Source organism: Momordica charantia (assembly GCF_013281855.1).
Source record: "Momordica charantia cultivar OHB3-1 chromosome 6 unlocalized genomic scaffold, Mcharantia_2.0 BLBB01000006.1, whole genome shotgun sequence".
Lineage (NCBI taxonomy): Eukaryota > Viridiplantae > Streptophyta > Magnoliopsida > Cucurbitales > Cucurbitaceae > Momordica > Momordica charantia.
In genome coordinates, this window is record NW_028275164.1 from 18,254,368 (window position 1) to 18,270,828 (window position 16,461).

Sequence of the window (16,461 nt, forward strand, 5' to 3'; positions counted from 1 at the left end):
AAGTAATTGATATATGATATCAATTTGAGAAATTTGGACAAAATATTTAAATAGGATTTAAATATTAAAATTATGAATGCGGATTCATAATCGGAGGCATGGATTTCATCAAACATCGGATTTTGGAAAAAGTCAAATAGTTGACTTTGACCAGAGAAAGTCAAAGGTTGACTAAAGTAGATTAAAATAATGTTTTTAACCAAGTTGGTGGAAAATTCCACTAACTTGTTGAGTGGAACATTTAAATAATCTCAAAAATCCACTTTTTGACACTTAGCCATGTCATGCATGAGTGGAATGTGTGTTGTAAGCTTTTGGTGAACTTAGACATGCATTTTGACACTTAGTCATGCCATGCATGAGTGGAATATGTGTTGTAAGCTTTTGGTGAACTTTGACATGCAAGAGTTGTATGTAATTTGCCTATTTAAAAAGGCTTTTGTTCAAACATCAAGATCTCTTGGAACCTTTGGCCATTTGATGTGTTTTCAAAAAGCTTACATAACTCCTTTTAGCTCCACTTTTCTCTAATTTTTTCCTTCTTTAAAAAGAGTCCCACCACTCTATTCCAAGCCTTGAGAATAGCTAGGAAGATCTCTTGGTGGTCCTTCATTGGAGCTATTTGAAGATTTTTGAAAAGCTACAAAGGTTTGTATTTTTCTCTACTTATCTCTAAGCATCATAATATATGATCATGCATGTTTAATCCTAGGTTGTATTATGCATCTAGATTGTTATTTCGATTCTTGCTCACTTCCGCTGCGCATGTATGTATTTTCTCCATCAAAAGGATGAATAGGATAGAGGCCAAAGTGGATAGGATGGAGGCCACAATTGAAGAAAACTGAGCTACTATAGAGCGTTTGGAAATACAACTTAGCTAGATAGTTGATTCAATTAAAGCCCTTCATGAGCAAAATTTTTTCCATATCACTGAGACATAAACTTGTAAAGTTGTATGCGTTGATAGTGGGGATGAGTTGGAGAACTTTGAGCAAGCAGAAACCCGTGAAGCTATTTGCATTGACAGTGAGCTTGAGTTGGAAAAATTTGAGCAACATCAGGGAGTACAGTTTTGTGAGATTAAAAAAGAACATGAATCCTAATTTGGAAGAGGAATTTCAACTGATAAAGGAAGAAGCTGAAAAGCATACTCCTATTTTATCCCTTGAAAATTTTCTTAATTCTCATCTTTTCTTTCTTTATCCTGAAGAGTTTTGAAAATATGCTTTTGATTTTTTTTTTTTCTTTAGCCTTCCTAATTTATATTATAAAATTTTCTCTTTCAGGTGCCCATGAAAAGAAAATGAGCCTACTAAAGCTAGTAGGATACATCGATTCAAGGAAGAAGGGATCAAAGAAAATTGAGGAGTTTTATACATCTTAAGAAAAATAAAATAAAAGAGAGTCACGTCTAGCTACAGACGTTAAATAAAGCGCTTTTAGGGAGGCAACCCAAAGATTTTTTTAGTTTGTTTTTGTTTATGTTATCTTAGTTTCTTTAAATTTATTTTTTTCTCATTACTTTTTGTGTTTCATACAGGTTTAATGTAGATTTTGTCGGTGTGTCTAGAGGTCTTGGAGCTATGCAATATTGATATTAAAGCTTTATTAAATTTAAGCTTGACCACTATATTAAAGCTTGACCCGTACACTTGCGGTAAGCAATTTCTGCTACATTGCGCATAACAAAATGTCTGGGGGCCACCCACCTTCAGATTTTTAGCGACTCACAACTCGTAGTGAGTCAGATTAAAGAAGACTATCAAACAAAAGATTCTCGGATAGAGAAATATTTGGCAAAGGTCAAATCGAACCTTTCTTGCTTCCAGGCCTATGAGATCAAACAAATCCTGAGGTAGCAGAATTCTAACGCTGATGCCTTAGCCAAGTTGGTGTCTGCTTACGAGACCGAGCTGGCGAGGTCGGTCCCTGTGGAAATATTGGACAATCCTTCATTTTGGAGCCGGACATGATGGAGGTCGACTCTCACCTCCCGTCATGGATGGATCCGATAAAGAGCTTCCTGGAGGGAGAGATCTCGACAGACCCAAGGGAAACTAAGAAATTGGCAAGGAAAGCAGCTCAGTACTTGCTCCGAGATAGGACATTGTACAGGCGCGACTTTTCCTTACCTCTCCTTAAGTGTATTTCCAAGGAGGACGGAGAATACGTTCTTAGGGAGGTCAATGAAGGTTCTGCGGTAACCATTCAGGGGCCAGGTCTTTATCAGCAAAGGTCATTCGTCAAGGTTACTACTGGCCCACGATGGACTGAGATGCAAAAGAGTTTGTGAAAACATGCGACAACTGTCAACGTTTGCCAACCTCGCCCACCAGCCTGCCGAGCTGCTGACTCCCATCTCTGCGCCATGGCCCTTTGCGCAATGGGGTATTGACCTTATCAGACCTGTCTTGTTGGGCAAGGGGCAGACCAAGCACGCAGTCGTTGCAGTAGATTACTTCACCAAATGGGCCGAGGCCGAAGCACTCTCGACTATCCCAAAGTTACAACACGCTAAACTCAAGTAGACTCTAGCCCAAGATGAAGGGCTTCGCTCCATAATACATTTTTCCAAACGTTATCAAAGATGTATTTCAAAATGGTGATCAAGCATGTTGAAAATAGAGTGATAAAGCAACTTCATCTTAAAGCAAACTTTCATTAAAGCAAACAGCAAGGTTACAGCCCAGAAAATAAGTCGAGAACATGTCCCCCTTACACAAGTTGGTTAGCTATGCAAAGCCATAAGGAGAGTCAAACAAAATGTAGGAATGAAAACAATACAAAGATGAGAAAATGAAGAGAATGAGCTGAAGATCAACTCCCAAATGCCACTGAAGAGTCTTCTTCTTCTCTTGACTTTCTCTAACGGTTTTTTGAGAGGGTTTCTTGGAGTGAGGGTGGATTCCTTCCAGAATGAACAAGGGGAATGTTTCTTAATGTGTGTGTCCTTGGAGGCTTCTCATCTTATTTGCATTTATAACCCTTTAGATATTAGAGCAACAATATGAGCCTTGAGGACCCAGCTCTCACTTTTGGGTAAAACCTCCAATTACTGTGGTAAATTTCGCTGAGAAGCCCGTTCACTGTCAGTTTGTCGTTTTCTGCTGCTTTCTGAATCTCAATATGACGTTGTAGCATCGTCAAAGCTGTATCAAAATGCACCAAAATTAGCTCAATTGCAATTGACAATACTAAAATGTAGAAAGCTAGAATTTATGATCTTTTTAGCACAAACTCAGTGAATAATGGTGCAAGGGATGCTATATTTAGCTAATTTATACCAACATTATACCCAAATAACACTCTAATTAGAGAAACCCACTAGCTGACAAACGACCTGGCCTTGAAAGGGGCTGACTATTGGGGGTAAAAGATCGGAGCAAGACGCAGGTTCGCCTTGGAAGCGTGGGACCACATTATCGTCAAGTAGGACACATGTCCGCTCATGAGGGAATGATGGACCATGAACAATTAGACGCCAGATATAACTGTAGCAGGAGGCGCACGTTACCGGTACGGCGGGCACGCCCCACATATGCAGAAGACAAGCTCCTAATTTCTAAAATTGTTTCAAAACAATTCTTGTGTCATCTGTGGGAAGGAGTTTGTAAGAATAGAAATACATATCGGCATAAATGACGTATTAATTTATATGCCCTTGAACTTTTGAGTAGATAAGCATGAATTTTGCTTCTTTCATTTTTAACCCGTAATTTTTAAAATGGTGTTTTAAAACATTAATTTCAATAGCTTTCTTGTTAAAATGAAAATGAAAATGGTTGGTGGTTTGCCTCCCTCCTTCAAATTTTTGTTTCCCCCACAGATATTTTGATTGTACGAGGAAAAAACTAATATTTTACCTTACTTTCAAAAATTCCCCCATCCCCAACTGATATGAACCAAAATATCTTAGTGCTCAAGGATTTAAAGGAAGATGTTGGAGAATCCTATGTCCAAGTTGACAACAAATCGGAGTTGCATTAAATGCACTCTAGTTTCATTTATGGCCAACTCAAGTTGCATTCATGGAAGTCAAAGTTGAACTCAAGATGCATTCATGGAAGTCAAAGTGAACTAAAGATGCATTCATGGAAATCAAAGTTGAACTCAAGTTGCATTCAATGAACTTAAGTACATCTCAAGCTTCATTTATTGCAAGTCATATATCAATTAATGGAACTACACTTAAAACTACTTCAAGTGAAGCTTCATTTACAATTGGGAGGTTACAAAGACTTTGAAGGGTGACCAAGACTTCAATTCTCGGATTTAAACCTATTTTTATCATATTTTCAGTTTTAAACATTTCATTTATGTGTTTTAAGTTACATTTTAGCTAGTGGATGTTATGGCCATCATGTAATTGGGAGTTACAACCTTTCAAATGCCTTTAGGTTACTTTTAGGGTTGTTTTGGAGGCTATAAATAGCCTAGTTTGTTTCCTTTGAAATACAGATTTTGATGATTGAATGAAAGTTGTTATTTTGCTTCAAAAGCCTAGAGCTTGTTTTTCTTTGCAATTCTTGGGTGTTAGATTTGCATGCTAGAATCATTCAAGCAGCCTTGATCAAGCTATCTTGTGGAGTGGTTCGAATCTTGAGTTTAGAAACAAGTTTTCTCTACTTTTGATATTGATCATCAAGGTAAATCCGTTCTAACTTCTTCCTTGGGTTGACATTATCTTGATTTGGGGGTTTTAGCATTTGTGATCTAGGGGTTTGCATAACCATAAGGGTTCTTAGATCCAATTGGCTATTGTTTTCTTATCATTTGGTATCAGAGCCCTAGGCCCTAGATCGGATGTATGTTTTTGTTTTCGTATTGCTCTTCTTGTTCTTTGTTTTGAAATTTTTGTTCTTCTTGTTCATCTCGTTACATTCTGTCCACGTATCTAAAATACAAAAAAAAGTGTCATTTTCATTTCGTCTTGTTGTCTTCTATGAGTTTGTAGATCTCTGTCTTATCTACAACTTTGTCTTCTTTTATATCTTCTGATTCAATTTGCTTCTGGGTGAAAAGTTCGAAAATTGACATTCTATTCTGGAAAACTACTATACCCGAGAGCATGTGTTCTTCTTTGTTCTTTACATTTTTACTTCCAAATCATGCTAGATCTGAGTTGTGCTGTTGAAATTGCCTATTTTTGTTAATCTAGCTGTTGGTAATAAAGCATATCAATTATGTTTTGATTTATTTCCACAACTAATCGTTACTCATTAAATTTTTGACGGTTACAATTGTCTCAATTAATTTCCAGCAATTTGTTTTTCGATGGTCATGATGGTTTTCTTGTGTAACTCATATCTGTTACAAAAGGCAGAATTAAACTCCATAAAATCTCAAAGTATCCTTAATTGTTCAAGAGTTACATATTTTCTGGTCTTTTAAATTTCTTCTTGTTCCATCTTAATTATCATGTTCCAATTTTGTCACTTTCTTCTTTAGCTTGTTTTTTATTTGAGTTTTGAATTTACTCCTATATCAAGTTATTTGAGTGTTTTCTTTGTGTGTTATATCTAACCACTTGAGTTGCAAACTTTGCTCATTAGCTTATGTGAGTGAGATTGTGAGTTTCTTGAGAGTGTTGTTGCTTTGAGTGTAAACACGAGTGACTATACCTTTACGAGTGTAAACACGTGAGGGAGTGCTTGTGAGGTCTGTTTTTCTTTGTTACTTTGTTTTCTTTTGCAGCCCTGTCTCAACAAGAGAATTTTACAAAGTTTTTCCACAACATGGAGCATTTGACAAAGACGCTCCAAAGGTTGGATTCGAGACTCAAATCTATTGAAAGACAACCAACACATCTGAAGCAAAAGAGGAGTAATAATTCACTACACCACAAGGAGTATTAGGAGTCCGAAGGAAGGGAATATGGTGGATGTTTCGATGTTGTCCAAAGGAGAAATCTAAGAGGAGTTCATAATGTTGATCATACCTTGGGAAGCATCAAGCCTAAACTTCCTATGTTCTATGCTAGGACAAACCCGGAGGAATACATTCAATGGGAAAGGCAAGTTGAACGTGTCTTTGATTAGTATCCTTTAAGTGATGAAAGAAAGGTAAAACTCATTGTTGCTCAACTTCGAGATTATGCAATTACTTGGTGGGATAAATTAATTTTGAGTAGGCGGAGGCACCTTGAGCGTCCAATAGACTCATGGTATGTTCTTAAGCATTTAATGAGAGAGCGTTCTGTTCCTAATCGTTTCCATAAGTTGAAATCTTTGAGACAAGGGAACCAAAGTGTGGAAGCTTACTATATGGAGATGCAAATGTTGCTTGAAGAGTTTGATATTTATGAGGCTGAGGAGGCTACGATGGCTCGTTTCTTAAGAGGAGTTAAGAAGGAGATTGCCGAACGACTGGATCTTCAATTTTATGAGGATTTAGAAGGGATGGTGCACATAGCCATACAGATTGAGAAACATCACCAAAGGAAGTCTACAAGGTATACTAAATCTAAACCAATTTCAAAGATTCAATTATCTTTAGAGAAGGTTAGTTTACCTACTGAATCTAAGCCTATTGTTGAGGTAGAATGTGATAAAATTAAAAAAGACATAGTTTGTGACCTAGTGCCAATGCATGTTGATAGTGTTTTATTTAGTAGGCAACTAGATTGCAAAGAATTGTTTGATTGTAATACTTCTGCTATTGTAACACCTACTTCTAAGGAAGCATATGATGTTGTGTGTGAGTTAGGGAAAAAGGCGCATGAGGTCAAGACAATAGCATGTGAATTGTTTGAAAAAGAATCTTGTGTGAGAGAAAAGCATGAGATTAGTCTATGGCCTAAAGAGAAAAATGAGAGAAAAGCCAAGAATGAAAGCTTGTTTGAAAAAGTTTGTGATGTCAACTATGTTTTATTTTCAAAACAAAACATTCTTGATCTTTTGTACAAAGGCACTTGTTATCTAACGAGAGAGCTTAAACCATGTTGGTCTAGTGTTTCCCTTGAGTTTTTACAGGAGACTAGAACACTCATTGAGAAGATTGAACCAAAGATTGCTTCCAAAGTACACCATGGCAGTCAACATGTGTTTTACAAGGCTGAAGCATCTCGTGAGAAGCAAAAGTCTAAATTTGTTCCTAAATTCATTCATGGCAAGAAGCATACAATGTTCAAACCGGCTGATTGGGTTTGGAGATCTTATTGGAAGGATAGATTTTCTGATAGAAAGAAGTGGAAGAGGAATCCATGTAGAGATATACATTTGACTTTTGATGATTTTAAGAGTGCTCTCTACACGGTGAGTTTGATGTAGGAAATCCTTTTGATTCGAGGACGAATCCTTTTGAAGAAGGGTAAGATGATATAAACCAAAGTATCTTAGTACTCAAGGATTTAAAGAAAGATGTTGGAGAATCCTATGTCCAAGTTGACAACAAATCGGAGTTGCATTAAATGCACTCTAGTTTCATTTATGGCCAACTCAACTTGCATTCATGGAAGTCAAAGTTGAACTCAAGATGCATTCAAGGAAGTCAAAGTGAACTCAAGATGCATTCATGGAAGTCAAAGTGAACTCAAGATGCATTCATGGAAGTCAAAGTTGAACTCAAGTTGCATTCAATGAACTTAAGTACATCTCAAGCTTCATTTATTGCAAGTCATATATCAATTAATGGAACTACACTTAAAACTACTTCAAGTGAAGCTTCATTTACAATTGGGAGGTTACAAAGACTTTGAAGGGTGACCAAGACTTCAATTCTCGGATTTAAACCTATTTTTATCATATTTTCAGTTTTAAACATTTCATTTATGTGTTTTAAGTTACATTTTAGCTAGTGGATGTTATGGCCATCATGTAATTGGGAGTTACAACCTTTCAAATGCCTTTAGGTTACTTTTAGGGTTGTTTTGGAGGCTATAAATAGCCTAGTTTGTTTCCTTTGAAATACAGATTTTGATGATTGAATGAAAGTTGTTATTTTGCTTCAAAAGCCTAGAGCTTGTTTTTCTTTGCAATTCTTGGGTGTTAGATTTGCATGCTAGAATCATTCAAGTAGCCTTGATCAAGCTATCTTGTGGAGTGGTTCGAATCTTGAGTTTAGAAACAAGTTTTCTCTACTCTTGATATTGATCATCAAGGTAAATCCGTTCTAATTTCTTCCTTGGGTTGACATCATCTTGATTTGGGGGTTTTAGCATTTGTGATCTAGGGGTTTGCATAACCATAAGGGTTCTTAGATCCAATTGGCTATTGTTTTCTTATCACCAACTATGTTACTTTTTAATATGACTACTAATGTTTGCCTTTTTTTTCTTTTTTTTTCTTTTTTTTTTATTGTTCACATCACGCGACATTTCCATATTGATTTTAAAGGAAAAACTAATTAAATGGTTGACTTATGACAGTGAAGGGCCCGTTTGATAACCATTTTAGTTTTTGGTTTTTTGTTTTTAGTTTTTGGTTTTTGGTTTCATGTTTTGGAAAACAAAAACCATATATGTTTAATAACCATTTTTTAAAAACAAAAAACCAAAACATATTTGGTAACAATTTTTAGTTTTTAGTTTTTAAAAAGTTAGAAAATTGAAAATACATATTAGAGAGAGAAAATTTTACGTAGAGTAGAGATGACAATGGTGTAGGTGCGAGTGAGGATTCTCTCCCCCATTCTCGTGCTCGTGAAAATTTTTAGTCTCTATCTCCACCTCGTTCTTGGGTCCGAGAGATGTTCTCGATAAAAATTATCGGTTTTATAATTGCTTTTAATTATTTTTATAATTTAAGTATAAAAAATGTGTAATAAATATATTTTAATTATTTAAAAAATGGAATCGGGGACGGGATCGGGACATGTATTTCCTATTTTTGGGACTCGACTCTACAGAAATTTTTTTGTAGAGACATGAAAATACAATTTTAGAGAGACGTAAATAAACTTTTAGAAGTTAAATTTTAGAGAGATAAATAAAAAATATTTTAAAAAAATAGTGAAAGAAAAGTTAAAGACAAAAACATAAAATTTTTAGAGAAAAAAAATACGTCGAGAGGAAAAGATATGTTAAAGAAAAAAAAAGAATTTATAAAGAAAGAGAAAAATTAGACTGAAAATAAATTTAGAGATAAAAACAAGATTCGAAATATAAATTCTAGAAAAATAAATAAATACAAAGACAAATGTCCAGAGTTAAAACAATCATTTTGAATTGACACAGTCACAAATGAAAGCGACCCTAAAATCCACTAAAGTACATTGTATCTAATTAAATTTAACAATTGCTCTCGTTGGTGGTCAAAATCAGAATCGGCACGTGTAAGCATCAACTCAATTCGGAGCAACCATATCGTAGAAATGGACTACTGGGAACCGTCAAGTTGATCCATACCAAGCTGAGGCGAAAGAAAAGACGATCACCGACCATAGTCGCCCGACCTCACATTCGACCACCGACTTGGGGGGCCCGACAATTGTAACTGCATGTTGTAACCAACTAACGATTTTATCTCTCCCCACCTGCCTATAAAAGGGACACTCCGTCCACCTAATAGATACGCTATTTCCTCTGGGAACGACTTAAACAGCTCGAACTCGCAAGTACCTTGGGCATCGGAGTGTTTGTTCTCTATGTGGATCCACTTGTGAGCACCTCGATAGCTCGTCCTCGTTAACACGTGACCAACCTGTGAGCTTAACAGAAAACAACATCAACAACTCTTATAAAAAGTTAAATTCTATACTTTTATAAATTTATCAAACTTTAAGTCAGTTCATTTTTCTATTTACATTTAGAATATAAATACTACAGAATATAACTTATCGACATATCTATTTTTTTTTAATACATCAAGTGGAGTGAAGAAATCCAAACTCATTGCCTCTTTGTCTAAGAGAGATACTAATTAATTTATGGTAGCAACTCATCAATATTTAATCTATATTATATATGATATTAAATTTTAATTGGACTATAGTCGAGGATCTAGTCGTTTTCTTTATTTTCTCATCTCCCAAACCTCTGTGCTAGTATTGAGTTCAAATCTGGTGTTGCGGAGCATTATTGGAGTTATGGCGATGCCGGCCGTACGATCCAACGTTTCTGACGTCATCACACAACACGTGTACTCACTGTCTGCCAAGGAAGTCAACCTATTAAGAATCTCGGTTTTTTAAAATAAAATAAGTCAAAGAGAGAGACCATCATCATTTGATGAGTTTCACTAATGACGATTAAATGAATCACAGTCGTTTGATCAGAGTGGGCCCCACAGGTGCACGTGTGCAAACTACTATTGTGTGGACTATCTATTCTAATATTATTATATTATTTTATGACAGAAGCTGGGGATGGCAGGTGGCAGAATCAGAGGGTGCAGGCCCATCACATGTGATGTAGACGTGCTGCAGCGAATCAGAACCATGACCCAGCTGAAACAGAATCTCTGCCACTATTATTATCTTTGGTGTTTTATTTTATTTATTTGTTTTCTTTTCTTTTTGTTGGGATGGAAAAAGATAAAAATAACTTTTTTTATTTTCTGTAATTTTGTTGTATTTAGGGAGAGCCATTGATTTTTCCAATTACGGAGAACTGGGGAGAACTTGTGGTGGGATCCAGTTTTTGGTGAATTATTGTCCGATCAGTGTGCGCTTGTCTCCGTCTTGTCATTCGTGTGCATTAGCGAACAGAGATTGAAAATACAATAATAAATAGTAATAATCATCATAAATTGGAAACTTTTTATTATTATTTTATTATTTTTAAGTTTTCGTTGCGTTGGCTTGGCAGCATTATAAATAATCTTTCCAGTATATTATATATTATAGATTTAGTCGGATAATTTTGATGATGGAATTTTTTTAGTTCATGAATAAGTTTCAACCATTAACACTCCATTTTGATTATTGCATTAGTATGGTTATTTTAACATTTACGTGATACATTAATTTGAGTAATGTTATGATTTGTTATCACGCAGGAATAGGTAGTACCACATATTAGATCACCTAGATAAAGAAAAAATAATTATAATAGAAATATGTTGTTTGAAATGTGTACTCTATCAGTCAACCTAAGTTTATATTAATTGGTTAAGACATAATAGCCTCCCAAACGTTGTAGATCCGAATGTTGACGGCGAATTCTGGTCGAAGGCCACGTGTCCCTCAGATAGACAGATCGATCAGAGAACAAAGGAACCTAAAACCAAAGAACTCGTGTCGGTGCAGTGTCCTGCCTAAAACACTTCGATGATCAAGTTAGTAATCATAATAAGAAATAGAAAAAAGATACCTTAAGTATGATTGACAGTATTTTCACTTACTTAGTAAGGATGAGGGTCCTTTTTATAGCCTTAGACAGCCGACCAAAAAGGATGACAGTTAGAAGTGGCAGGGACACGACGTGCTGTACGGAAAGCACCATGGAGCATGCTTCCGACAGTCGTAGGGTGGCACCATGTAACACCCCAGAACTTCCCACACACTTCTAGGTCACGTTAACTACCCACTTGTCTAAACTTAACACCAAACACGAGATGACAACTCCCTGTGAAATAATTATATAAAATAAAGCTTCAACTCTCATCAATTTACTAATGAATCAACTCTATAGAATATAAATCAAACATCATCCGTGGACAACCTCATGAGGCAACTTTATTATTCCAACTAGGCAAACTCAATGAATGGAAGAAAACTAAAATAAACACCTATTCCGAAATAAAGTAGACAACGAGTGGGAACCTCCCAATTATTCAAATAAGAACAAATAGTTTATTGACCAAAACATAAGGTCTTAACCATCTAAACCTAAGCTAAGCAAAAGTAACTACGCAGCTTATGGTCCTTGCTCGTCATGTCTCCTCCGTCTCATCACCATGGTCGCCAACGAATCCTTCACCTGAAACAATAATTGTAGAGGGGGGGGGGGGTGAGTATATAAAATATACTTCGTAAGTAGCCCTCACCAACAACACACAAACATCATGCTCACACAAAATCATGAAACATTCGTAGTCATGCTCTTCATCACATTATACAATCAAACATAGACACACTCTATCTGATTCGGCGATAACCACAACCATGAACAAATTAGTTACCAACCTCGAGTCTCCCTAACATCTCAAGCACCTCTACGCTTATCACAACTATCTTAGCCTTCCACAGCTAACTCCTTCGAGTAGAGTCGGCCCCTGACCATTTTTACCCAGAGCCCCGACACTACTGCATCGGCCCTCGACCATTTTTACCCAAGGCCCCGATGACTTCACCATCTATCGGCCCTTGACCATTTTTACCCAAGGCCCCAATAGTTTTCCTTCCAAAAAGACTCCTCGCATCGACCCTCGACCATTTCTACTCGAGGCCTCGATACTCAATTAGTGACGTATCAGCCCCCGACCATTTATACCCGAGGCCCTGACACTCACCCATTCACTTTCCCCAAGAATCCAACGTTCCTTATCATAACCAACTCCACATCAACCCCTAGCCATCGAACAGGGTCCGAAAATATACTTCTATTACACCCACATCTCATAAGAAAATAATATGACTCAGACCAGCACGCTCGCAACATAAAGAAACGTTTATATATGCTCAACCAGCACGCTCACATCATAAATGAACATTTATATAAACTATACAAGCACGCCCACATCATAAGAAAGCATGATATGAACCAAGAAGCTACCTTTGTTATGCCTCATGGACCGATTACAAGATCGAGAGCTAGGAAACTTCAACAAGCTTTGCTACTTCGTGTCCAAGCGTTCTTGAACTCGACAAGAGAAAAAAAGGAAGATGTGCAAGAAGTTGGAACTATGCACTTAAATTTGGTGCAAGTTATGCATTTTTAAGTGTTTTTAAGGCAAGTCAAAGTCCACTTGGTCAAGGTCAAAGTCAACTCCATCAAGACAAGTCAAAGTCAACTCATTCAATTCAAAAACCAAGTCAAACACTCACATCCATCATTATGGACGAGATTGCACTTATTTTGGTTGGCTTTCCATATTCTTGACCTTTTCATTTCTTGTAAGTTATGTCTTTTCATTTACAAGTATTTTCATTTCTTGTAAGTTACAAGTCTTTTCATTTGCTTAAGACTTTTCATATGGCTTGCTAGGATGGCTATATATAGCCTTGAGATGTCTTGTTGTAAACACAATTTGAAGTTGAATGAAAAGTGAGTTTTCTCATTAGCTTGGTTGAGAGATTTATCTCCCATTTCTTGTGCAATTTCTTGTGTCTTTAGAATTTGCATCTTAGGATCATTCAAGCGGTGTTGATCATACCTCTTGTGGAGTGATTCGAATCACGAGTTTAGAAACAAGTTTTCTCTACTCTTGATATTGATCATCAAGGTAATCCGTTCTAAAACTTTTCCTTGGGTTGATTCCATACTTGTTTTCGGGGTTTTTGGGATTGAGTTCTATGGGTCTTGTTCGTTAGCAAGGTTCTTAGATCCAACTCTCAAGGGTTTCTTAACAAAGCATAATCACAATAATTCTATTTTAACGTGCATCCTTTGTAAACATACATCATCCCACAACAATTTTCAGCAGTTTAGCAAGGCAAAATTCCACCATTATCACCGACGAATATTTAACACTACACCAAGTATACAGATTAACACAAACGAGAGTTACCTAGCACAATAGCGTATAAAAATGAATATTAAACATCACGAAACAGCACATTAGAGACCAACTAGCACACATTAACGCACGCACACGCCCCTTGTCTACTTACTCACAACCGCGCCCTAAGTTTTGCGTCGATCTCACACCTAGGCACTAAAACAGAAAAAAACAGCAAGTTACATATACTATTCAGCCTTCGAAATCAATTCTAAGAGGGTTCAAATGATTAATTACCACAAAATCGACTTCGTATAGGTGTGGGTAACCTAGATCTAGCTCGCCAAGGTGTGGGTTTCCTAAATCGGGCTTCGAACGGATGTGGGTCAACACCGAAAGTCACCGGGAGGAAGAAAACGCCGCAAATCTGGGCCAAACACGAGCTGGTCGCTTCTGTCCGAGTCGGGGAAAGGTGCTGCAGGTACAAGGCGCCGAAGAACGCAATGCCGAGGGGAAAGCCGTCGTCGAGACAGCCGGATCTGGCGAGAACCAATGTTGTTCGGAGCAGTCACGCGTCGCCGCTAGTATTTCGCCGGACTTGCTCGTGGTCTGCTCGAAGGTGTTGGATCTGGGCAACAATGGAGTCGTCGGGCTCTGGGTTCGTGGAAGAGCCTCGGATCTGGTCGGTAGGAGGTAGGCAGCCGTCGGATCGTGATGGAACTACCGGAGTTGTCGCGGAAGAACACTAAAATGGCCACCGCGGGTCTTGTTGCAGAGCCACTGGAGGGGGATGCGTGTGGGTCACCGGCCGTTGGGTTCGAAGAATCACCGCCACTTCTCCGCTGCGTGCAGAGTTGTTGGCCGCCGTTCGTGGTCACTGCTTGCCGGAGAAGAAGGTTGAGCGGGGGGTGGGCGGCTAGGGCAAGGGGAGGAAGAAGGAGATGAAACCCTAGGTTTGTTTTCTTTTCTTTTTATTAATTTTCTTTTCCTTTGTTTTAAAACCAAACTAAGCCAAAAAGCCCAACATAACCAAGCCCAAGAGAAAAGAAACGCATCCCAACTTAAGATAAAACCAACCACACGGAGCTCGATATATATAAATTTAATTAAAGTTTAATTTAAAATTAAATGAAAATCTCCTGATTCGAGACTAACTAACCTGAGGGATTCGGGGCGTTACAGACTTCCCTCCTTCAAAAACATTCGTCCCCGAAAGTTGACTGTTCCAACAGTTCAGGGTATCTCGCCTTGATATCGTCCTCCAGTTCCCAAGTAGCTTCTTCCACTTGGTGGTTTCTCCACAAAACCTTAACCAAGCGAATCGTCCGGTTCCTTAACAACTTGGTTTCTTTCGCCAAAATTTTGACAGGTACCTCTTCGTAGCACAAGGACTCATCTAGTTGTAATGGTTGTGGATCCAAAACGTGCGAAGGGTCATGAATGTACCTCCTCAGCATGGACACGTGAAACACATTGTAAACCGCAGCCAACCTATACGCGACTGGGCCGATACGCTCCAAAATCTCAAAAGGCCCAATGAACCTTGCACTGAGCTTCCCCTTCTTCCCAAAACGTAAAATTCCCTTCACGGGTGCCACACGAAGAAACACCCGCTCACCTACTACGAACTCGAGTTCCTTACGCCTGATGTCTGCATAACTCTTCTGACGGCTCTGAGCAATTTGCATCCTTCCCCTGATCTTTTGAATGGCACTGTTAGTCGCCTGCACCGAATCCGGTCCCAAGAGGACTCTTTCTCCGACTTCGTCCCAATTAACCGGAGACCGACACTTCTTCCCATAAAGTGCCTCGTATGGAGCCATCCCAATCGTGGCCTGAAAACTGTTATTATAAGCGAACTCTATTTAGGTAGAGATACTTGTCCCAACTACCACCAAAGTCTAACATGCAAGCTCTGAGCATGTCCTCTAAAACCTGGTTCACACGCTCCGTCTGACCATCGGTTTGGGGATGAAACGCTGTGCTAAAGTCCAACTTAGTGCCAAGGGACTTGTGTAAACTCCGCCAAAAAGTCGAGGTGAAACACGGGTCGCGATCGGACACAATGGATAGTGTATACCATGGAGCCTGACAATTTCCTATAAATACAGTTCCGCCCATTTTTCTACTGTGTACGTGGCCTTGCCGGGATTAAAGTGAGCAGACTTGGTCAAACGATCTACAACTACCCAAATCACAGTAAATCCCTTAACCGTCCTTGGTAGTCCTGTAACGAAGTCCATCGCCACATCGTCCCACTTCCAAACTGGTATGCTCAAAGGTTGCAGCAATCCAGCATGTCTCTGTCTTGAAGCCTTTACCTACTGGCATGTCAAACAGTTGCTAACAAACTGAGCTATTTCCCTCTTCATGTTATGCCACCAATAATGTTTCTTCAGGTCTTGATACATTTTGGTGCTTCCTGGATGAACCGAGAATGGAGCATTGTGTGCCTCTCCCAGTAAGTCCTTCCTCAAAGAATAGTCTTTAGGCACACACAATCTTCCACGAAAAAGCAAGGCTGTCTCACCCGAAAGAGTGAAATCTCTATGGCCCACCATACTAAAGCCTTTGGCCAAGCTAGGATCTTCCTTTTGGGCAACAATGATCCTCTGTCTCAGGCTAGGTTCCACTGAGAGTCGAGCCAACAACGCTGAGACATCATCCACTGTCAGCTCCACCTCCAAGCGTTCCAACTCGCTGTGCATGGGACTGCAGGCCACTACTAAAGATGCCACACTTGCCGCCTTTCTACTAAGAGCATCGGCCACAACGTTCGCTTTACTCGGATGGTAACTAATCTCACAATCATAGTCCTTCACCAACTCTAGCCACCGTCTCTGTCTTAAGTTAAGCTCCTTCTGAGTGAAAAGGTACTTCAAACTCTGATGATCAGTGAAGACCTGAATTCTCTCTCCGT

The 16,461-nt window shown here is 38.4% G+C and overlaps 1 protein-coding gene and 1 long non-coding RNA gene across 2 annotated transcripts; one reads left to right on the forward strand and one right to left on the reverse strand.

Moving 5' to 3' along the window:
- Nucleotides 1–473: 473 nt before the first annotated feature.
- Nucleotides 474–1,616, forward strand: LOC148210839 (uncharacterized). The gene is made up of 2 exons (XR_015791803.1): nt 474–648; nt 1,290–1,616. It is a non-coding gene; the product is annotated as an uncharacterized LOC148210839 (long non-coding RNA).
- Nucleotides 1,617–14,734: 13,118 nt separating this feature from the next.
- LOC148210840 (uncharacterized) lies at nt 14,735–15,364 on the reverse strand. The gene has a single exon (XM_088125215.1). The coding sequence runs from the start codon at nt 15,362–15,364 to the stop codon at nt 14,735–14,737; it is 630 nt and encodes a 209-aa protein (XP_087981341.1).
- Nucleotides 15,365–16,461: the final 1,097 nt, after the last annotated feature.

What these genes read in the sequence shown, in the direction of transcription:
- LOC148210840 (XM_088125215.1), bottom strand. Translation starts at nt 15,364, where the DNA reads ATGGCTCCATACGAGGCACTTTATGGGAAGAAGTGTCGGTCTCCGGTT.